The sequence below is a fragment of the Trichomonas vaginalis genome, chromosome II (assembly GCF_026262505.1).
Source record: "Trichomonas vaginalis G3 chromosome II, whole genome shotgun sequence".
In the NCBI taxonomy this organism is placed as follows: Eukaryota; Parabasalia; order Trichomonadida; family Trichomonadidae; genus Trichomonas; species Trichomonas vaginalis.
This window is the reverse complement of record NC_067204.1, coordinates 9,873,130-9,895,818: the sequence shown is the minus strand read 5'-3', so window position 1 is coordinate 9,895,818 and position 22,689 is coordinate 9,873,130. Positions and strand designations below refer to the sequence as shown.

At 35.4% G+C, this 22,689-nt stretch overlaps 10 protein-coding genes and 4 pseudogenes across 14 annotated transcripts, besides 4 other annotated features; 5 read left to right on the top strand and 9 right to left on the bottom strand.

Annotated features, from left to right (window-relative positions):
* Window positions 1–153: 153 nt before the first annotated feature.
* Window positions 154–190: a mobile genetic element.
* Window positions 191–239: 49 nt separating this feature from the next.
* Window positions 240–3,074, bottom strand: TVAGG3_0516820 (delta adaptin-related family; the record flags this gene model as incomplete). The annotated part of the gene is made up of 1 exon (XM_001310217.1): window positions 353–3,022. The coding sequence occupies one exon, from the start codon at window positions 3,020–3,022 to the stop codon at window positions 353–355; it is 2,670 nt and encodes an 889-aa protein (XP_001310218.1).
* Window positions 3,075–3,871: 797 nt separating this feature from the next.
* On the bottom strand, window positions 3,872–5,368 carry TVAGG3_0516810 (ankyrin repeat and SOCS box-containing protein 4 family; the record flags this gene model as incomplete). The annotated part of the gene is made up of 1 exon (XM_001310218.1): window positions 3,872–5,368. One exon carries the CDS (start codon window positions 5,366–5,368, stop codon window positions 3,872–3,874), a length of 1,497 nt encoding a protein of 498 aa, XP_001310219.1.
* Window positions 5,369–6,062: 694 nt separating this feature from the next.
* Window positions 6,063–6,202: a mobile genetic element.
* Window positions 6,203–8,054: 1,852 nt separating this feature from the next.
* Window positions 8,055–8,903, bottom strand: TVAGG3_0516790 (uncharacterized protein; the record flags this gene model as incomplete). Its single annotated transcript, XM_051237105.1, has 1 exon — window positions 8,055–8,903. The coding sequence occupies one exon, from the start codon at window positions 8,901–8,903 to the stop codon at window positions 8,055–8,057; it is 849 nt and encodes a 282-aa protein (XP_051094929.1).
* Window positions 8,904–9,170: 267 nt separating this feature from the next.
* Window positions 9,171–14,662: a mobile genetic element.
* On the top strand, window positions 11,719–11,871 carry TVAGG3_0516780 (uncharacterized protein; the record flags this gene model as incomplete). Its single annotated transcript, XM_051237104.1, has 1 exon — window positions 11,719–11,871. One exon carries the CDS (start codon window positions 11,719–11,721, stop codon window positions 11,869–11,871), a length of 153 nt encoding a protein of 50 aa, XP_051094928.1.
* On the top strand, window positions 12,851–13,217 carry TVAGG3_0516770 (uncharacterized protein; the record flags this gene model as incomplete). The annotated part of the gene is made up of 1 exon (XM_051237103.1): window positions 12,851–13,217. A coding segment is annotated over one exon (367 nt), but the record flags the coding sequence as incomplete, so codon positions are not given.
* On the top strand, window positions 13,372–14,342 carry TVAGG3_0516760 (annotated as a pseudogene). Its single transcript has one exon. A coding segment is annotated over exon 1 (971 nt).
* Window positions 14,663–22,689: part of a mobile genetic element that runs on past the window's edge.
* Window positions 14,679–14,924, bottom strand: TVAGG3_0516740 (uncharacterized protein; the record flags this gene model as incomplete). Its single annotated transcript, XM_051237102.1, has 1 exon — window positions 14,679–14,924. The coding sequence occupies one exon, from the start codon at window positions 14,922–14,924 to the stop codon at window positions 14,679–14,681; it is 246 nt and encodes an 81-aa protein (XP_051094926.1).
* TVAGG3_0516730 (uncharacterized protein) lies at window positions 14,955–15,215 on the top strand (the record flags this gene model as incomplete). The annotated part of the gene is made up of 1 exon (XM_051237101.1): window positions 14,955–15,215. The coding sequence occupies one exon, from the start codon at window positions 14,955–14,957 to the stop codon at window positions 15,213–15,215; it is 261 nt and encodes an 86-aa protein (XP_051094925.1).
* On the bottom strand, window positions 15,265–16,560 carry TVAGG3_0516720 (annotated as a pseudogene). The gene has a single exon. A coding segment is annotated over exon 1 (1,296 nt).
* On the bottom strand, window positions 16,603–16,975 carry TVAGG3_0516710 (annotated as a pseudogene). Its single transcript has one exon. A coding segment is annotated over exon 1 (373 nt).
* TVAGG3_0516700 (uncharacterized protein) lies at window positions 17,201–17,812 on the top strand (the record flags this gene model as incomplete). Its single annotated transcript, XM_051237100.1, has 1 exon — window positions 17,201–17,812. One exon carries the CDS (start codon window positions 17,201–17,203, stop codon window positions 17,810–17,812), a length of 612 nt encoding a protein of 203 aa, XP_051094924.1.
* Window positions 17,842–18,042, bottom strand: TVAGG3_0516690 (uncharacterized protein; the record flags this gene model as incomplete). Its single annotated transcript, XM_051237099.1, has 1 exon — window positions 17,842–18,042. One exon carries the CDS (start codon window positions 18,040–18,042, stop codon window positions 17,842–17,844), a length of 201 nt encoding a protein of 66 aa, XP_051094923.1.
* TVAGG3_0516680 (protein of unknown function, DUF4106 family) lies at window positions 18,994–19,443 on the bottom strand (the record flags this gene model as incomplete). The annotated part of the gene is made up of 1 exon (XM_051237098.1): window positions 18,994–19,443. One exon carries the CDS (start codon window positions 19,441–19,443, stop codon window positions 18,994–18,996), a length of 450 nt encoding a protein of 149 aa, XP_051094922.1.
* TVAGG3_0516670 lies at window positions 20,831–21,758 on the bottom strand (annotated as a pseudogene). The gene has a single exon. A coding segment is annotated over exon 1 (928 nt).

Sequence of the window (22,689 nt, the reverse complement as noted above, 5' to 3'; positions counted from 1 at the left end):
ATATTATTTTTCAGAAGATTTCATTCTATATGCCTATGAAAAGTACTCTCAAAACTAACTTTTTCCTAATTATAATTAAATCTAGAATATTGTATTATGCTTAGTATTATTTCATTTTTCTCATTCAATTTAGAATTTACAAATGTCAAAAAATTGAGAGCTGTCACTTTTGATGAATTTCTGTTTATTACATTACCCTTTTATTGGATTTTAAAAAAAGCAATAAAAGTGTTAAATTTCGAGAATTGTACATTATGGAAAAGAAAGAAAGTATATATATAAATTTTATAAACTACAAACAATTGTTCCATTAGAATGGATAACAAATTAAAAAAAATATTAAATAATATGATTATGCCATGAGAGAACGGATTTTCATCTCGATTTCTCTACTTATTGAGTTTGCCATGTTATTGTCACTTGATTTGACGGTGACTTCGACAATTCCTTGATTGATTTTCAGGATAGAAATCACATTTAAACCTGTAGTCGTTCTAGAGAATAAAATACGTGATGTTGGATCATTTCCTCTGATGATATTCGCTCTTAGCATTGTAGATAATGCGTTTAGAACCGTTTTCGGTTTTGAATTTGAGGAAATTGAGACATTTGAGATGAAAACGGATTCATTTTGGGCAATCGATAATAACGCTGAATCTCCTGGTAATAAGAAGTTAGATGGGACCAATCTGATGCGTCCTTCCAATGTTTCGCCGCCATTTGATGGAATTAACATGATTCTGATCGATTGAGGGTTATTAATGATGGCTATTTCCAACATTATGTGGTGGAAAATGCTGGAACCTTGTGGCATTTGACCAATTGGCTTAACAACAACTTGTTTTACGTTTGCTGATTGCGGAACTTGGATTTCTACGCTTTCGAAGTTAGTTCTAGCGCAATTAGTAACTAGTAATTCAATTTCTACGAGGTTTGGCCGGGCAGAAGAAATTATTATATCCGTGGCCCGAACAATTAAAGAATTGTTCTGGCCAACGAGCTGTCCTTCCTGTCCCTGTTGAAGTTTCCTGCGTGATGCCTTCATGGATGTTGTTGGACGGTCCTCAAATGCGTCAAATTCTTCATCATCTTCGTCATCTTCATTAGAATCCTCTGATTGGTCGAAGTTAATTTCAAAGTCTTGGACCTGCTTCTTGTTTTTGTTCTTCCTGTGCTTCCTTCTTCTGTTTGATTTCTTGATTTTGGATTTTCCTGAAAGATAAGCTATATCTTCTTCAGTTTCCTCGGTAAATAGGGTCACTGGCTCATCAAGTGCTGGAGGACGATCAGGGATTTCGTCTATTTCCTCTTCTTCGTCGTTATGAAAAACATATAACTTTTTACAGAAGTTTTCAAGGAGCGAAATCTTTCTATCCGAGTTATTTATGATTTCTAGAAGCTTAATAAGGGTCTCAGCTTTCTCAGAAACGTCGGTATATTGAGAAGAAGCGAAAAGTGGAAGTTTTAACTGGTAAAGAGAGTCCAATTCAAGGCGTTCGGACTCGGAAGCTCTTAGATACAGTTTAAGGGATGCGGCGAGGCAACACGCTTGAACTCTGGCCGAATCATTTATGATGACTGGTTGTAATATGGAAGAAAACAAGGAATAATCATCAGAAAATTCACCAATGATGTAGGAAGCAACAAGAAGGAGGTTATCGGCCGAGAAAAACCTTGGGTTCTCGATAATTCTTGACATTTCGTGAACAATTCGACGACGAATGGAAGGAACACGTTCTGCAAGGTCTAAAAATTGTTCTGATAAAAGATCAAAGCAACTGATCTGTGGATCGTCCGAAATATCCATTAATACGGCGATATACCATTCAAAATCCGAAATCATTTCGTAATCGTCGCGGCTGCATATTTCTATGATCTTTTCTGCTAATTGGTCTTTGGTTGATGGCCTCTTTGGGTCTCTAAGTTGTTCATAAATTCTTCCAACGACATTATCAAGAGTTTTAGCGGTAGCGAGTGAAGAAATAAGATCTATAGCTGTAAGACGAATACTGTCGTCGTCGTGGTTGATGCATTCGCCGATAATTTCGCGATGATCTGTAATTAAGCGAGGATTCAAACGAATGAGCTTCATAAACTGTTGTAATGCGAGATACCTCATGTTCGGATTCGAATTGTATATGAATGATTCAACTCTTGACGTTGCATTTGAAATTAAAGCTGAATTTGAGATTGGAATGTTAATTACAGCATCAATGCACTCAAAAAGTACACTGTGCGATGAAGTAGAGTTAATGAGGTCTGTAAATGGCTGAATTAACTTTTTCGGCAATCTTGGTTCAACTGTGCATAAATATGACAATATTTTGATTAATCTGATTTGTGATAAGTTATCGTAGCATGTTGCAAGCATTCCGAAGAACTTTGGAATAAGAGGAACAAATGGTTGAGGATTATGTGCGGAAAACTCGCAGAAAACGCCAAGTACAATTCGAACTGTTGATGGGTTTGGATCATCTAATGCACCTCTGAGTGTTTGAATGCCAATTTTAAGAGCTGGTTGGTATTTCAAACAAATTCGATAAAAAGTAGCGATTGCTTTCTGTTTCAATGGTAGTCTCTGCGATTTCATGAGAGATATGACATCTCCAGCTATTAATTGGGCAATTGTTTCTGTCATAAAACTTGAAATTGAGTTTAATACAGCTGTAGCAGTGAAAGAGTTTGGAGAAGTAATATCTTTTGATATCCTATTAGGAGCAAGAACAATTACATTCGAATCGCAGTTCCACATTGCTGAAGCAGCAGTATATGAAACTCTTTTTGTGGAAAAACTGTTTTCTATTGACATTACGTCAAGTAAATCGAAATCAGCCCACGATGTATCATATCCCAAGAAATTTATGAATATCAATTGTGGAATTGACTCAATCTTTGCCAGTGTAGATTGTGATCTCAGTTCTGCCTGTATTTTTTGGAGCATTTCTGTTATGTATTCTGTCTGCTTGCCCTCAAAAACTGCCCGGTAGTACTCCTGTGATCTTTCAGCAAGATTGAAATTCATCAAATAGTGTCTATCGGGAAAATATTTTTCAAAGGGTGGAGCACCATTGTCCCCAAAACAATTTAATTTTTTTGGATAACATTACTTAGAAGAAAGTAATAAATAGTGAATCAAGTGGTGAGTTTGAGTACGCAATAGGAAATATTGAACTTGAAAGTTTGACATGATTTTTTTTTTACTTCAAATTGTTTGATTTTGTGAATAAACCTAAAAAGTGGCACCTGAGTATATTGTTTCTGCTTTATCTGATAATCGAAAAGGAATCGATCCACGTTATTAGTATGAAACAATGATATACTAGGGACTAAAGAATATTAATGACGCAAAAATCCAATTATTCGATGTTCAACTCATCACATCTTGCATTAAAGTTGATACCTTTATTTCTACGAAATATTACAATAGTAGCAACCTTACATATTACTAATGATAGCCAAAGTACTATTTTGGCATAATAAATTTAAAACGATATTGAAACAACAGATTGACTAGTCATTCTGATGTTGTATTATGCATACTACAAGGTGATAAAATCTAAAATATCTTAGCTTAACTTTGGTTTGATTATGAGATACGGATCTAAGTTGCTTGATCTGTAGTAATAGTCACTGAATGATAACATGATTATAATATGATGTCTAAATGTGCGAGTTATTGATATTATTTTCAAAAATGTACTTTTAATGGGCTAAATATGGAAATTTTTTAATTCTCTAGTATTACTCCTTTTTTTATGGCCCCAAATTCAACTCATAATAATCTTTATTGGACTTTTTTTTGTTTTGTTTTGTTTTTTTGAGGTCCACTTTTAAAATTGTTTTTTATATAAAATTTCAAAATATAAGAATATTATATTTTTGCACAAGGTGAAATAAGAAGTTCGGCTGTTTCTTTACGATTATTGCTTTCTGCAATATGAAGAGCGGTTTCTCCATTATTATCTTTTTCATTGATATTTATACCATGTAAAATAAAAAGTTCGGCTATTTCTTTAAAATTCCAACGTGCTGCAATATGAAGAGCGGTTTGACCATAATTATCTTTTTCATTGATGTTTATACCATGTGAAATAAGAAGTTCGGCGGCTTCTTTGCAATAATTTTTTGCTGCATAATAAAGAGCGGTTTGTCCATCATTATCTTTTTCATTGATATTTATACCATGTGAAATAAGAAGTTCGGCTGTTTCTATACTATTATGAAATGCTGCAATATGAAGAGCGGTTTCTCCATCATTATCTTTTTCATTGATATTTATACCATGTGAAATAAGAAGTTCAGCTATTTCTTTACTATTATGAAATGCTGCAATATGAAGAGCGGTTTCTCCATCATTATCTTTTTCATTGATATTTATACCATGCGAAATAAGAAGTTCGGCTGTTTCTTTACTATGATAATATGCTGCAATATGAAGAGCAGTTTTTCCACCTTCATATTTTGCATTGATATTTATACCATTTGATAGAAAATATTCACAAAGAGATGGTATATTAAACCTCACAGAAATATTAAAGCATTTGTTAACATCATTAGTTTGATCGAAATAAACTAATAATGGCTCAATATTATTATACTGTGCACAATCAAGTAAGTCGATCTTTATTTTGTATTCATTCATCAAGAATGTAACAAAATCTATGTTGTGTGAAATAATTGCATATCTCATGCATCCTTCATTCGGGTGTTGATGTTTCAAACATTCGCTCATGATTTCTGGATTTCCTCCTAAAAATGAAAATTTAAGACATGTTTCAGTTATTATTGATTGAAAATTCGTTCTTAAGAACTTGAAACAATCAACTGCTCCATGGTAACAACATAATTCAAGTAATGAATATCCATATAGAGATTGTGGATATGATATGCTTTCAAGTGTTTGATCTTTATCAAATCCATATCTCTCAGTGAATGCAATGAATCTTTCTAAGTCATTATACATAATTGCTCTGTAAATTGTATCTTCTGTATGAATTTCAAGATTTTCAAAATCATCAAATTTGTCTAATTTAATTCCATATTCTTTGTAAAACAGGAAGTCTGACATAGGTCCAGCATTTCTGACATCTGTGACATGGTAATCATCAGATATGTGCTTGGCAAGAGATAAATATGACTTTGTATAGCGATTGTTATACGGAATGATACATAAAATATCTATAATAATCTTTGTTGGCGGGTATTTCTGTGAATCAATCAATTCTGTTTTGATCAGTTTGTAAATTGAGTTTAAATCTTCTTCATTTTCAGTTTTCAGTTGATATAACGCATTATATGAATCAATGTAGTATTTGTAGATACTTCGCAGTTCGCTGAATTTATTTGAATGAATGTCTTTGTCGGACATTAATAATTTTTTTTAAGGGTTGACCGACCTAAATTGAGAGGACGTAATCCTCCCGATTTTTTCATTTTCAGCCTTGGTAAAATATCCTCGAAAACTCAAAAAAATTGACTTGTGTCCATTTAAAAGGGTTCGTCGAGAGGTGTTAAATTATTGATTTTCAGGATCGTAACTCATGATTTTTTACAATCATATTAAAATTATGCGAGAAAACAAGCAAAAATATTCGTTATTTTAGTATTAAATACTACAAATCCTAGATTGCAATATATTTTAGCACGTAAAATTCCAAAATTTACCGTAATTGAATAAAATTTACAATAAACATCAATCCATTCTAGATTTTGCATATTGTTAATGATTTCCATACTATTTGTTTGCAGACTGTTCTATTGTTAACCGCGATTGTCTAAATCAATTTCATATAATTAAAATTTACAAATCCCATGCGATTATTATTTCTTGTCTGCAAAACACCTGTGCAACCTCTTTAAATGTAGTTGCTTCAAACTATTAAAATACCAAATTTATTTATTTTATTCCCAAGAATGAAATACATTGACTAGAATTCTCGCAGTAAGCGTTATAAATATTGAGAAATATTGTGAAATAAATGTCTTGTTTACTAATTTGTTCGATTATTTTTAATATTTTTTTCCATTATGTTGAAAAATCAAAAGAATTTTTATTATTTAAGGGTGCCCTATAACGATAATGTAAACATCACAAAATTAACCTTATTAGAACTCGAATGAATGGATTATCCGGATTCTAGTTCTCAATATAATAACCTTAAAGGTGCTTTTCTGAGGGTGGTCTATCGTCTATAGGGCACCCTTAAAAAAAAAAAAGGTAGTGGGGCTTCCAGGCACTTCGTGCCCTCTAGCCCCGAAGATGTTTAGTATAAATGAAGTTTTTATTCGGAAAATTGTTAGTCTTCTGGTGTGAATTCGGAGGACTCTTCTTCTTCCTCCATTGCTTCTGGGAAGAAGCCTTCTTCTGGGTCGAAAACATTATATAATGTTTCACTTTTCACAAATTATATATGTTTTCATGTTTTGTCACTTTTCTGTCACTTTTCGGGTAAAAACATTTTTATTATTATATATAAATGAATTTTACAAAACCTCCGTTACCGTTCTTTGGAAATAAGAGTAAATGTAAAGATATTATATTGAGAGAACTTAAGAAACTACGAATGGTCTAACATTTGTAGATTTGTTCGGTGGAAGTTTCTATATATCCCATTGTGCCATACAATATTCCCAGACTCAAAGATTATATGCAATGACTTCGACAACTATTATGGACCGTCTCAAACATATTCCAGACACAAACAATATATTGAAAGAGTTAAAAGAAAAGATACCTATAGGTAAGAGGAACGTATACCATTAGATAACAAAAATATTGTGAGAGAGGTTTTGAAAAAAAGCAGAATATATAGACTGGGATAGTATATCTGCTAGACTATTATATAGTGGTGCTATAAGAGTTCATGACATTGAAACACTTATGTCAAAAGTTTTATATCTTAATTATACAAATGTTTTCAAAGAGGACATAGAAAAATATATTGAGGGTATAGAGTTTGTGAGATGTCATTGGACAGAGTTGTATGAAAAATATAAAGACAAAAAATGTTTTCTTTATAGTGGACCCGCCGTTCTATAACACATGGGATTTTCAATACCAAGTAGACTGGACTTTGAGAGACTCTTTAGAAACTTTAGACGTTTTACATAACCATCCATGCTTTTACTTTACATCCGATAAAAGTGGTTTGGAAACCGTTATGAGATGGTTAGAGGACATACATGACTATGAGTTTATATATGACAAGATAGAATATGAGAGAGGTCTATAAACTGGAGAAAGTGTCACAATAAAGAAATTTTATTAGTAAGTAAATGTGGTTTGAAATAGGACTACTTGTTTTAGGTTTTTTCCATTGTGTCATTTATTTATTTGACGTGGCAGAAAAGTACAGAGAATATGAAGATGAACAATGCCTGCAAATGTTCAGTATATGTACTCGTAAGAGATATTTTTATCTAATATTAAATGGACGCACAGAACTTAGCGAATGCACAGCAACCTGGACAACCAAACCCAGAGAATATTCCAAATGAAGTTAGAATACAAACTGCAATGGCAAACTATGGTCAAGTGCCAACAGATGTACAAATGCAAACTGCCATGTCAAATGACGCTGCGTTAGGTTTGCCACCATGGTATGCAAATATGAGATGGAAAGAGTTTTATACAAACCCTGAGGTGGGATATAAACAACTTTATGCAGATGACGCGAACACAGGAGTTGACCCAGAATATGTTTTTACCAGAGGAGAAACAGAATGTATGAGCTCCAGTTAAAGAATGCTATGGAACTCAACAGGAAACGTAAGAGACTAGGCGGACATTAGATTTTTACATATAGTAAAATGGTTTCTTCAGTAAGATAGAAACTTCTTTCGAAATGTTGGAAGAGGTATATGGAATGGAATAAAAACCGTAGGAAGAGGAATTTGGAACGGAGTCAAAAATATTGGTAAAAGAGTAGGTCAGTTCGTTGGTATTATACCTAAAGACCCTGAACCAGAAGAACAAGCTCCTGTTATACAACAGCCTGAACCTGCACCACAGTCTAGTTGGCAACCAAATCCAACACCTCAACCGTATTAAAAAATTATATTTTTACCGTTCGATAGTAGTTGTATATGAAACTAAGTTCTAAGTAAAACACATGGTATAATGGAATTATTCTTTTTCTTCCATCTGTAGTAAACCATACTTGAAAGTCTGAAATACTTCCACTTGGTGGTTCGTATAACTTTGTAGGTTTTTCGTAAAAGTCATTTGCCAAGCATAAGAAAGAGTTTTGGGCGCCAGAAAATGAAGCATGAACAATAATAGCATCTTGGTCGAAAACATCTTTAAATAAATATGGTTCATCTCTTGCATATCGACTGTAAATATTTGCTAAAGGAAGTTCGACTTTCTGATTTAACATTCTTTGCAAATAATACCATGACATTGCAGTGAATTCTGTATATATTTGTTCGTCTTTATTTGGATTATTTTCGTAGATTTGAAATGACACTTGTGAATTTTGTTTGTCATATACAATTCTCACATAAAGTGTGCTCTCGGTATTTGCATATTCATCAGCATATTTTGCATAACATGAATTTATTTTATCTTCTATATTTTTTAACGCAGTCTGTAGAGAAGATGAAAGGTCAACTTGTATTAGCTCAATTTCTTCCCACATTTTTCGTTTCCCTTCAGATATATAATCTATATGAAACCTTACAATAAATGGAAAACTTTTATCTTCTACAGACACAAACTTCATTCTACGAAAGCCAATAGCTTTTGTGACAGATGGGTCTCTTAGCCATCTTAATGGGTAGTCAAAACGATAGCCTTCATGCTTTACGGTCTCTGTCTCAAACTTTTGACCGACATTAGTAAAAAGTTCATCTAATGGTTTAGTTGTAGCAACTCTTGAATTTTCTTTTTCTATTGGAAGCATATTTTATCTAGAATAAAAATGTCGAAAGATATTGCTTCTATGAGAGAAATACAACACAACCGACAACTCATTATGCAAGCTCTAAATAAGAACACAACAAACTTTTCAAACTATTCTAAGATATCTGAGTCATTGAAAGAAGGAAACTTAAAACTGACATTAAACCCTTTAACAGATGAGTTTCTATTTCAAGACAAGAAGAACAATACTGTCTGTATAAATCCAACAAAAGGAACTTTAAACGAGAAACCTATAAATGAACTTCTTTTGAAAGCAGATGTTGACAACAAAGCTGACAAAGAATATGTAGACGATGCAATAGCAAAAGAAGAAGAAAGAGCTAACAATGCTTATGCAACAAAAGAACATACTCATCCTGAACTAGCAGACAAAACATATGTTGACAATAAAATGTCAAGTGAAGTGACAAGAGCTGAAAACGAATATTCTAAAAAGACTCATACACATTCTATATCTGAAATAACAGACTTACAAGAAACCTTAAACAGGAAAAGTGCCGTTGGACATACACATACCATTGCAAATATTACAAACTTACAAGAAACCTTAAACAGGAAAAGTGCCGTTGGACATACACATACCATATTGCAAATATTACAACTTACAAGAAACCTTAAACAGTAAAAGTGCCGTTGGACATACACATACATCTTCTGAAAAATAACAGCAGACTTAAACGTTAGCCTTGAGAAGAAAGCAGATAAGAACCATACACATACAAGTTTTACAACTGTTGCTATAGAAAGTATTGAAGGAACGGTTGACGTAACTGGTGGGGATGTATTATATTGTAAACCTCCTAACTTTCCACAAGGTTTAACATCGGATGACGACATAACGACGATGAGAAACATTAGATGTAAAGATGTTTATGTCATGAAGGATGAATATAATATTAAATTCACTGCTCAAGATTTATATGACAAGAAAGCAGACAAAACAGAGCTTCAAACATTAAAGACAGAAATACTTCAAACATTATATCCTATAGGCTCTATTTATACGTCAATGAACTCTACCAGACCAGAAGTAGTACTTGGTTTTGGAACTTGGACTCAAATAGTCGACAGGTTTTTGTATTGTGCAAACTCTTCAAGGAAACAGGTGGAAGTAAAACGATTTCAGGTGAAAATTTTACCTGCACATAGTCACTACATAGATTTAAGTACATCTCAAGCAGGTTGGCATAAAGCATAGATATTGGGATTGGTCAGCAATGACAAAAGGTAAAGGATATGATGTTAAAGACAACGTTCAGTTTGCTATAAATTTTTCTGGAGTAACACTGAGGGAGGAGGAAACCATACACATCGCTTTTCAGGATATACGCAAACAACGGGACAAAGTAAAGACTACATGCCACCTTACATGACAGTTTACGCATGGTATAGAAATGCTTAGTCGTCATTTTCAACTTCTTTAGCATATTCGTCAGGAGTTGTCTTATATTTGTTAGGAACTGTCTTTGAAAGTATACCACCTTGAACTTTGACAAGCTTGAAACGAGGTCTGACAATAGTAGTTTTATCTTCTGCTTGCAGTGTGTACATTTTTGCCATGTTTGCCTAAAACTTCATAATATTCTCTTTGTATACTTTCTTCTATTTTTACGAACACGAATGTGAGTACCTGTCGGGTTCCCATTGTTGTCATAGTCAATAGTATTTTCATATGGGTCGCGTTTAGGTATTTCTATTTTTACTTTGTCACCTTTCTGAAGTTGAAGCCCGGCATTCTTTTCTTGTTTGTCTCTTTTGACTAAATTATTAAATATATAGTCTTTCTCTAAGTCAGGGTTGTTTTTCATTTCTTCGGGGGAGTGGTTTCCCAAACCTTTTTGTTTACGGCTATTGTAAATATTTAAAACTTGTCTCATCTTTGCCATGGAGAAGTGTCTATATTTGTCGTCATATGACATTTCATTTGCTTCACCACCTGTGGTTGGTTTAAGTCTCTTAACATTTTTATACAACCGTCAATGACACCAAGAGCAGAATGGTTTTGGTCGACAATGAAATATTGGTTTACATTTTTTGAACGCAGATAGTTTTTTACATCATCTGATTTGAAAGAAGACTTTCACAGTCAGATGTCAGTTTTGTTGGATGGTATTGTCAACGAATATTGTCAAAGCAGTTTTCACATCTAAAATATTTTGGACCATAATGGTATGGCTTCACAGTATCTTGTGTTTTGACCGACAAATATTAGCCAGTATGGTGGTCCATCTGTTCTAACTCTCGGAATGTTTTCCAAGATATCCATAAACCAAGCATTTGGTGTTGAACTAAAGATTTTTATTCATGATGCTTTCTCTTTGTCGCTTTAGAAACATAGGGGTCCTTGTTTGGTTCGTCATTTTTTATCCTATAAGAAATGGGTTTATTTGGCGCATTAGCAGGAGTTGCATCCAGATTTTTGCCCGCAGTGGGAACAATAGCAGAGGTGTATTTGGAGTTGGAAGGAAGATTTTGAGTACATTAGGTATACTTAAAGAGAAAGCACAACCTATTATACAAACTGACAGAAAGGTTGGGATGTAGCACGAGATGCAACAAATCTTATTCAAATCCTGAAACAAGAGGAAAAGTTCAAGGATGGATGGACAATGTAGGAAGACAAGCAGGAAACTATTATAACAAAGCAAATGACTACTATAACCAAGCAGGACACTATATGGACCAAGGTGAAAGATTCTTTAACAGAGGATATAACCATGCACAACAGTGGGTAAACAATAACCAACCTCAACCGCCTCAAACGTGGGGAATGTAAAGTTTTTTACTGAGATGAAATGAACAATACAGCATTGAGACAAATGGGTTCAAGATGGATTTGTCGGCTTCCAGCAGTTACACAACGTGTTTGTCAAGTTCTTCCTATACCTCAGGAAGTTTTAGACCGACTTAAAAAACAACAACAACCAGTTGAAAACAAACCAAACTAAAATTTTTTACTGAGATGAAATGACCGAAGAAGTTGAAACGGTAGATTTGACACCACAAACAAAAAGTTCAGAACCATTGTCAAAACCTGTCAAAGAACTTACAGATGAAGAGAAAAATTCAATAATAGAAAGTGCCAGGTCTGGAAATACAAACCCTAACTACAAAGTCACTTTTCATAAAAATGGAACGGCTAGTATCTCAAAAAAGAAACAGACTCTCACAAATAAAATATTGAAGTCTGAAGGAGCTTTCGAGACAACAGATGGAAAAGTTTACTTCACTGACCAACAGTTCATTATAGAACATCTCATTGACTTAGAGTCGAAATATTCTAAACTTTACAACAAACACAAAAAAGTTGAAAGGAAAACAAAAACAAATGGCATATGATATTTATGAAGATGTTGACGACACAACTGTTCCTGCAAGTGAAGTAAAGTCAGAGAAACCGAAAAGTGACGAAAAACCGATAGAAGAAGAAAAACCAAAAACTGAAGATAAACCAAAACCAAAGTTTAGTTTGGAAACTAAACCAAGTCAACCTTCATTAGCTGGTATGGGTTGGCGTCAAAGACTTATGGCAGGCGGTTATGTAAAGTAAAGAAAAAAATATTTTTTTATTTTTATAAAAATGCCCCCATATAGAATGGATAGAAAATCTGCTAGATATAAAAGCAGAGTTGCAAAGATATGGTTGGAGAGTTTCGAAGAATTTTAAATATAGGAAGGGAAGACCCATAAAAGTCTATGACAAACTGGCTGGTCTGACCTACGAAATGGATTTGGAAACAGCACGTGCCAATTCTCCAAACAGACTAGAGAGGTTAGAAGAAGAACGTCTTATGGACATGCCTTTCGATGTTAGTGAACCTCAAGTTGAAGGACACGACGGCTTTGCCAGATTCTACTGGAAACATGACGAACAATTGCATCCTTTGAGAAGGAAAAAAAGGTAGTGCAGAGGATGGTCATGCTCCCATGGAAAGAACAAGATATGCATATGAGAAGTATCGTGAAGTTAGAAGTCAAATTACATCTGGTCGAACCTTTACAGTAAACTTTGACGAAGGAAAGAACAAAGAAGGCTTCATGGGAGTACTTGCTGCAATTCAAGATGGAAATAAGAAAGGATACAATCTCAGATTGACCATAACAGATTTGGATGGTCACATTTACTATGCACATGGCAATGTCACAACAGCTGCAATGCTTCTTGACGCTTTCAAGACTACAAAGAGAGAACAAATGGTTGACTCCGACTCAGACATTTTGAATGCAATTGAAGGAATTGCAAGTGTCAAGTTCGAATGGTACCAACCTAACCCTCAAGCAGTCAGACAACATGCTGGATACTTCCCCTTCATAAATAAGTCTGACATTGACTTGACAAGGTATGGAATTTACAATTCAATTGAAACAATTGTCAATGAACCTTGCATTCTTACATGTCTCAGGAACTCTGGTCTTGTTACAGAAGAGAAGATGAAGTATCTTGAGTCATGTGTGAAGACAAGGTACATTCTCAGAGGTCAATTGGCAAAAATTGCACCGTTGGCAAATGTCAATATCCGAGTCAGCATACCTACAGCTAAAGGTTCTTCACATGACGACTATGTTGTTGACAAAGACTTACCATGGTTGAAGATTGTAATTGTCCACAACCACTTCATGTTGAACGAAAGTCTTACAAACCCATTGTTCGGAAAAGGCAAGTGCAACATTGTCAGAGCTGTAAACATTCTTTTCGAGAAAGGTTTGTTGGAACCAATTCCAGATGACAAGCTGACAGAAACTTTTGTACCAAAAGACGAAACAAACTTTTCACTGTTAGCAAGACCAAAAGTTGTTCCAGACAAAGTTCTAGTACAAAAGAAGTACACAATTCCACAAGGAGTTGGATTGTTCGGATACCAACCTGAACCAGAAGAACTTCCAATGAGGTTGCAAGAACTTCAAGATGCTATAAACAAACTTCCATTGAGACATCCAATTGACGTCAAATTGTATTGGAGAGCATCTGAGTTAGGTCAGAAGGTTTTATATGAAACAGGTTGCTTCGACGATGTTTATGAGATAACAGGAGAAGTTTCTCAGAAGATAAGAGACTCACTTGAATTTCCACAAACTGGACCAATTGGTTGCGACAAGTTCGACTCAGATGAAAAGATATACTATGTCGACCTTAACGCTGCATACATGAGGTTTGTCCAATATATTCCGACTGGAATTCCAAACGAAGATGGTGAGTTCCCGGGAAGGAACTATACAGTTGGAAAAGTCATACAACAACTGTATGATATTAGGAAAGCTTCAAACCCCAAACTTGCAATGACACTCAAATTGCTTATGAATTCGACATGGGGATATTCCATTAAGAAACCTCAAGAGATGAAGAGTAAACATTATGAGAAGGTCGACAACTTTGTTGAAAGGTTTTCTCCTTTTGTTTTGAAGTACGAATTCACTCAAGGTCAAAGTGGCTTAGTAAACATTAAAACCTATTGTCGAACATTGGTCTTACCCTCAGTTCGCAAAGGCAGTCCTTGACAACTACAACAAATTCTTCTCCGAAGTCAAATCCAAAGTGTGGTTTACTATGAGAACATTGACGCACTCATGACGAACGAAGAAGGCTATAACAAACTCATTGAAATGGGCATGGTCGGTGAAAAGATGGGTCAATTCAAATTGGACAAAATTTTCACCGAAGTTCATGTCCTCTCCAAGCGTAAGTACTGGGGCATACTTGAAGACGGCACAGAAATAAAACATTGCATGAAATAAAAAATTTTTATTCGAATTTGAATTAAAATGTGGGAATTCTTGGGAACGGGAAAGGCTTATTTACTTGAGGAACAGGTAAAGGTGGTGGAGGTGGAGGTGGTGGCAACCAGTCCATTTTATATTCCTTCCTAGCTAATTTCCGTTTAATTTCATGGTCGCCCTCGGAGTCTTTGAATCGGACAGGTCGAGTTACACCATTCTTGGTCTCAAACTCATATATAACCTGTTTGTCTGTATTTTCGTCGACTATGGCACGAGACACGAACATTGACCAAACGGACAAAAAGTGTCATTTCGGATGGTCACGCAGCCAATCGCATTCGAGCACTTCGAAGAAGCCTTACGTTCCAAGGGAGAGGGTGTCTGGTGCAAGGCAGAGGTCATGAAACTCTACGAGCAGTACATCCTCAATGCCTGGGAGGACAAATCGTCCTTGGATTGGCAATTCTACCAACTCTGGGACGACCTCCTACGCAACTGGGATAACGAAAGAGCCCAATTCAAAGGTCGGGAACTAATTTTGCAAATTACCCTTAATTTAACATACTTATCCAAATAAACACCTAAATTTACTTGGGGTTTCCCCCTAAAATAAAATTTTTTTACTCTTAGAACCACTCGAGGTTCTCCTTACGGTTGTTGAGCTTGTCACCGTCAATGTGTCTGACCCTCGACTTCTTGTCTGGATTTGGAACCCATTGCATGCCGACAAGCCTTCCCATGGAAGCTGAACCGTAATTCCGAAGGTTAAGGTTCAAGTGTCCCAAGTTGTTGAGGACTGGGGTAAGAACCTTGCCTGTCGCCTTGTTGCGGATTTTGTATGGGTAGGGTTGGGAAATTTCGTAAGCGTCATCGACAACAAGGGTTGACCAAACTTCCTTTTCTTCGTGTTTCTCTTTTTCTTCCTCTTCTTCCTCTTCTTTGATAATACCTTCGGCAATTCTGTGTTCACGAAGTACGGTGTTGCATGTTCTGTCCTTTCCGAGTACCTTCCAGATGGCGTCTATCTCTTCGAAGAAACGGTAGATGAGTCGGGCAAGGTTTTGGTTCTCTATGTTGTATTGGCGCAAGGTTTCCGCGAAATCGTTCAGGACTTTCTCATTGGAAGCTTGGTTCATGAGGACATTGGCTTTGAGATTGGTTATCTCTTCATAAGACTACTTTGGAGAGTCTTAATGGTGTTTGACAGATGAGCGTTCAATTGGGCAATTTGAATTTGAACTGGGCGCTTGTCTGGCAACCTTGAAAGGACATCTGCCATTGAGTTTGGCTTCGGTGCTTGTTCGGACATCGAAAAAATGAAGTGGTTTGAGAATGGCGGTTTTACTTCAAAAGCTTGTTATGACAGTTATGTCATACAACAAGTTTAAAATAATATCTTGTTCTTCTTCTGAACGTTTGTTGTCTCTTCCGATAAAAGTTTGGAACATGAGAACCAAAAAACGTTTTTGAGATTGCGGAAGAGTTCAGGCAAACGTTCATATTCCGGATATGTTGGGAGCAGTTCGAAACATCTGAGCTGACTTTCGGACAAAATTGGACAATGTCAACAAATTCATCTTTGGTCGGACTGCTTGAAGGTAAGTCCCTTACATGTAAGTAGCTCTGGTAAAGTCTTCTCATTTCTGCTAACTTTTGGAGTATAGCTTCGTAGTTTAGAAGTTTTAATTTTAATTGTCTTATTCCACTCTTGACATCTAAACGGTAACTATCCATGAGGTCAAGAGTAGCTTTGGTAGCTTAAGTGGAGCTATCTGTTCCTTGACCTCTGCAATTTTGGTTGCAATTGTGATTTGAGCTCCTTCAAGTTCGCCGTCTATGTCGTTCTCAACGTCTTCAACGATGGCTTGAAACTCTTCATCGGTCCATTCAGATTGGTGTGGGACGAATTTAACTTGCTTCATTCAAAAAATGAAAAAAAATGTTTTTACTCTAAACGTTAAGGTTTACAGTACTGGTTGGATGTCGCCTTCACAGGTTATGTAGAACGGCTGACCCGAGAAGTGAAGGAGAGACTGAATTGCCAATTTCATATGGGGTAGGGGTTCTCCTTGTTTGGTATTTTTATCCAAGGACGTTTGTTTAGGAACTTAACAAGAGCTTCTCTTTTGGCGTCCTTTATGCCATCGTAGGCTGTCCGTCTGGTATTTGAATTGGAATTCCAGTCGAAGTCTCGAGCTGAAGTGTAGACCTTCCAGAAATAGTGGTGAACTTGACCTTGGGCTTCATTACCCTGCGCAAGTAGTCTTTTACGCAGTCGTTAATTTCAATTAGGTAAATTGCCTCGTCAAATCCTTCTGGCATTCCGAGTCCTTCCATCCGACAGGAAAATATTTTCCCGACAACTGGAAAAAATTTTCCGGACAAAGGGAAAAATTTTTCCTTCCGACAGGAAGAACTCTTCCAGTTGTCCGTCCGTAAACCATTCAAATTTTCGAAAATTGAGAACTTTTTGGTCGAACTTCAGAAAAAGTTTTTCCTTCCAACAGAAAAAGTTCTTCCTTCCGACAGGAAAAATTTTTCCTTCCGACAGGACACAAACGGATGACTGACGTTCCTCTTCCTGAATGCCTTCCAAAGCCAGAAGAACCGAAAGCTGCAGAACCACAACAGTCTCCTCAGCAACCTCAGTTCCAGCAAGTCCCTCCACCAAATTACTACCAATTTCCATCTCAAGGTTACTACCAATTTCCACCTCAAGGTTACTACCCACCACAAGGCTTCCCGAACTACCCTCCTCAGCCTATGCCTTACTTCCCCAACCCTTGGATGTTCCAGCAAGCTCCAGCCCAGCAATTCCAATCTCAATCCAAATCGAAGAGAGACCAAGAGTTCGAAGAAGGTCTGAACCGCTTACGCAAAGATTATGCCACAGCCCCTATGGAAGACGACAGGCTTTCAGTCTCTTCCCTCAAATCGACCGATTCGACTCGTACCACAGATTCAGTTCGTGACCGTGAAGACTACCTCAAGCAGTCTGAGAGACTCTTCATCCTACAATCATTTACAGTTGGAGCTCTCAAGAACATGCGCAATTACGAAGGTCAGACACCAGCTGGAGACCGCAAAACAGACGTACTCGCAAGAGCCGTCCAGCTCGTCAAAACAAAGACTGAGATAGTCGACTTCATTCTTGCAGCTTGCCCATACAAGTAAAAAAAATAAACAATTACGAGTTAAACTTTTTATTCTTTCTTTTCTGAGTTGTTTAGAGCTGGTTTCTCTTGTAGGAACCTTTCGTACTCTTCCATGGTCATGTAATTGCGAATTTTGTACGCAATTCCAGGTTCGTTGTTTTTGAACCTTACGTATGTAACGCTTCCATCCTCCTCAGGGAAGTAAGCTGCTAACATCTGACCAAGTTTTCTCGGTGACTCGGAGCTCATTAAAAATGTCACTTTTTAAACGTTAAGTTTTTAGTCTTATTTTACCCTTTGTTTGTCAAGGTAGTATTGGAGCGCAATTTCTCCAAATTCTCTGTGTCGGAGTTCTTCAGCATTTTCCAAGGTGTACCTGGAGAACTCAAAGAAGTTGTCAAGAAGATACTGCCATGCTGCTCTTCTGAGTTCGTCGGTATTTTGGAAGTGTTGCACCTTCGAGTCTTCGGACATGAAAAAAAATGACACTTTTTCATTTTATAACTGTTATTTTTGACGAAGTGCAAATCTTCACTTCGTGTCATAATGTAAAAATAACGCTATTTTTTTATAAAATTTGACGAAGTGCAAATCTTCACTTCGTGTCATAATGTAAAAATAACGCTAATTTTTTATAAAATTTGACGAAGTGCAAATCTTCACTTCGTGTCATAATGTAAAAATAACGTTTACCATGTAAAACGCTTATAAAATAACTGGGGTAGAAAAGAGGGTAGAAATGAGGTTAGATCTAACCATCTACCCTAAAATATATTTTTGCTGAAAAATGACCAAATTTCATGAATTTCCTCATATGCTTGCTTCCCTCGGAAAACCGAGAGAAGAGATTCCGTACGAAAATCATGAAGAACAGCGAGACCGTTTTTTTTCTGGGTCGCCTAAAACTCTATGAAAATCATGAAAAATAACAGAGTATTTTGACAACTTCAAACAAGTAGGGTAGATGACACTTTTTCTATTAAACCGTTTTGACATTTCTCATGAGTGAGTATAGTTCTGCCGAACCATTGGAAGAGAAGAAGTACCCTTGCTGGCAAAAGACAAAAATAGTTGCCTTAGTTGTCATTGCAATTGTACTCGTAATTGAATTCATTGTACTTCTCTTCACGTACCTAAAACTCAAGGACGGCATATGCTTTAAGAAGCTACCATCTTACTAAGACTAAACACTTAGATTTTTCAAGCTTGACTTTTTACAATTTGAACTTTGTTTGCGTAGATATGAATTCTGAAAGAAGTATGAGGGTCTTGTATGACTTTGTACTTCTCCCATAGTTCATGTCTGTCAAACTTACCTGCCATGGACTCTTTCATAAGTTCCATGAAATCGTCTTCGGACAATCCGGGGAAAAGTATAATGTCAGTAAGTATTCTTTTAACATCCTTACTTAAACTCTTTGCTGTCTGTACACAAATGACAACTGAGATGTTAAAGTGTCTGAGCTTCTTAAGAATTCGACACATATCTTGTTCTCTATTCTTAAGCAAAGGATGAGAAGCAAAGTCATCTAAGATAAGAAGACATCTATGAGGGTAAGTCTTCCAATCGTAAGATTGCAATTTCTTCGAAATGTATTCTATCTCTTTCTGTTTGTTTCTGAAGTGTTTCTTCTCTAATATTCTCTGCATTTCCTCATTAGGGTCTTTAAACTTAGAATTTATATACTCATTATAGCATTATACTTCAAAACTCTTCTTTGGTACTTCTTTATCCAATCTAACAACTCAGAGTCTTTTATACATACTAACTTAGACTTCTTTATAATATCTTTGAACGAATTGACGGTTTGGTCAAATTGACCAGAAGTACTACAAATGACAACTAACTCATAGAATGGGTTCTTCTCATCTAGTTCTTGTTGTTGTGCAGCCATTTTAAGATAAGTGAAAGTCTTACCCGACCCAGGTGGTGCAATTAGACCTGTTATACCATTCTGAGCAAATAAGAACTTGTCATGTATAGGCTTTATCTGAGCATTTTCTAACTTCCTCTTGTTCTTGTTTAAAACATTCTCAAATTTCTTGTCAATGTCAGCAAACTTTTTTTCTAACATATTTTTAGAAAAATTAAAATTTTTATCTTTTAGAAAATGTCTAGCGATTTCGCTATCTATATTCGAGACAAGCTTTTCGACAGCAAAACATCTGTCGACCATAAAATCTTACATAGTGTAAACAAGAAAGGTGAATTTGTTCTAAAGTTCTGTTTCTGGGAATATGACAAGAACCATAAAACATTAAGCAGAGCAGTCTTAAAATTTGTCAATGACAGACTTGTTGACAGAGATGACGCCTCTTGGAAAGATGAAGTCCAACAAAATTTCTTAGAATGCAAAGAAGACACATGCGCTGTTCTTGAAGATGAAATAGAAAACAGAATAGAAGAGCTATTAAAGGACAAAGAACTTTTACATAAATATAGTTGCGCCAAATTTGACGTCTCACCACCAGAAAAAGAAGAAGAGAAAAGAAAGAAAAGAAAGTAGAAGAAGAGAAGAAAGAATCTGAACCAGTTCCAGAGAAAAAGAAATTTGACATGTAAAAATAAAAATTTTATTTTTAGAACATTTCTGGGTCAATGTCAATGTTCTCTTCCTCTTTAGGGCAAACACTGGCTTAGACTCTAAAATCTTTTTACCCAATTTACCTTGAACTTCAACTATCTTAGACTCATAATATTCATAGTCGTCTGCTTTCTTTGGTTATAAGGTATAACAAGTTTGTATGCTTTGCCTTCTTTAAGGTTTGAGAACCTTCTGTCAAAACTTTCTTTGACTGCTAACAAACCTTCTATGTCTAAGTCTTCAAATTTCGCACCATTTTTAGTCACAATAGCAAAACTTAACTGGTTCGATGTTCCAAACTTTGCTGAATGAAGACTTTTCAAAATGGTAGAAGTAAACATTCAAATATGTGAATGGGTCTAGTTCTTCCTTAAGTCCTGACATGTACTTATTTACTGAGATGAATTTTGCCATCTTTTTCTATCGGATAAAAAAAATATTTTTTTTAAAATTTACTCATAAAAATTTTTCTTTGTATATACACCTTTCTGTACGTCTAAAAGACTTTTGACATTTACCAAGAATGTTCGTTTAGACGCTGTCATATAACCATATTCTTGACAATATTGTTTATACGAATCGTACAATGACCTTTCATCTAAACACTCAAAGTCAGTTTCATCTATGAACAGTTCATATACACTCTTGTTTGCTTCTAACAATGTTTGTCTCTCTTCGGTATGTGGAATTTGTCTTGGATTGAACTTAGAAATATCTAATGTCATAAAATATGAGAACAAGTGGTTGTAAAAGTCAGATGTCAAAGTTTCTGCTAAGTCGTCAAAATATTCTGTATCTTGCATATGAGAATCTGACGTTCTGACAACTACATATCTTCTGTCAGAACTTTCTAACTTCATCGGAACAGCATTGTTTGAAAACCATAATGAAGTTTGCAACATTTTCACAAACTCTTTGGTCTTTATATTTTCTTTCAACAACTCCACTTTGTCTGTTATAAGACTCTTCAAAGCATCTGAGTTCAAAACTTTTTGTTGTATCTATACTTTGAAGTTCATTGCAAACTATAAGTTTCATATTCTCTATTGAGAGTTAAACTTGCCACAGATGTTTTCTAAGTTTGTCATATTCGGGTTCGAATAGCCTTCTAACAGTTTGCACAAAAATATCTGTAAAGAATGTGTTCTTACCAGTTCCTTGTTTTCCAATTATAATGAGAGCAGTTTCATTTTTAGCACTTGGATGTTGTAAGATGTTTGCAAACCAACATAAGATATACTCATAGACTCTTTCGTTTCCATTGCATATAATTTCTTTGACATGGTCTAACCAAGCTTCTATAATATTTTCTTTCCATTCTACTTGTTCGTATTTATATCCAGTGAAGATAGAATAGAAGTTTGGAGAAGGTGTATAGAACTTTATACCTCGAACTGAAAAATCTTCTAACTTTGACAATAAGATATCCCAAGCATCTAACATCTTCATGCCAACTTGTACGACTTTTATTTTCTTAAGTTTCTGTCTACATTCTTGTTTCTGAAAACTATTGTTGCTTTAGGTTTGTTAAAGACTACATCCCATTCTTTCATAACATAACATTCTGGGGCAGAGTCGACATAAATGACTAAACGTTTCAAATTCTCGACTGCTTTGTTATAGTCTCGAAATGGACACATATTTCTGAATGCTTGGAAGTCATAAAAATCTGAAACATCTATTCTGTACATTTTTATAAAAATAAAAAAAAATATTTTTTTTATTCTTGACTTTGTTGTTGCATTTGTTGTTTCTTGCTATTTGTTGTTGAAGTTGTTCTTGTAATACAATACTTTCACCAGTTGCATCTTCCAATTCGAAACTTTCTGCCGTCATTGACAAATACATAGGACATAAAAGTTTTACAGGAACAAAGTTTGCGTCAACTAATGTCAACGTTATACTTGCCAAAGTGTTTGAGTTCACTAAGGTTGAAAATTCTGCATTCGAATGAACAATAGGCAAACCAGCAGAGAAAGTATTGTTTATACGCATAAGTATCTTTTGGTCATAATAGTTTCTGTCGACATTCGAATAACACTTTGAACCTAAGTTTGAAACAATATATAAGATTGGTGTGCTTAATGTCAATGGAATAGACATTCCTTGTATGACACCTTTTCCTGTTATAGGAAACTGTTGGTAGTTAAAAACCAGAAATAAGTTTTGTATTATAGCTCATATCGTTTATAGTAAACTCAGTCGGACATCCAAACATAATGAAACCTGCTCTAGTTGCAGCACATGTTACACCCGTACTTAAAGTATTAAATAAGTCAACAAAACCTGTTGGTGGTATATCTGAGTAAGT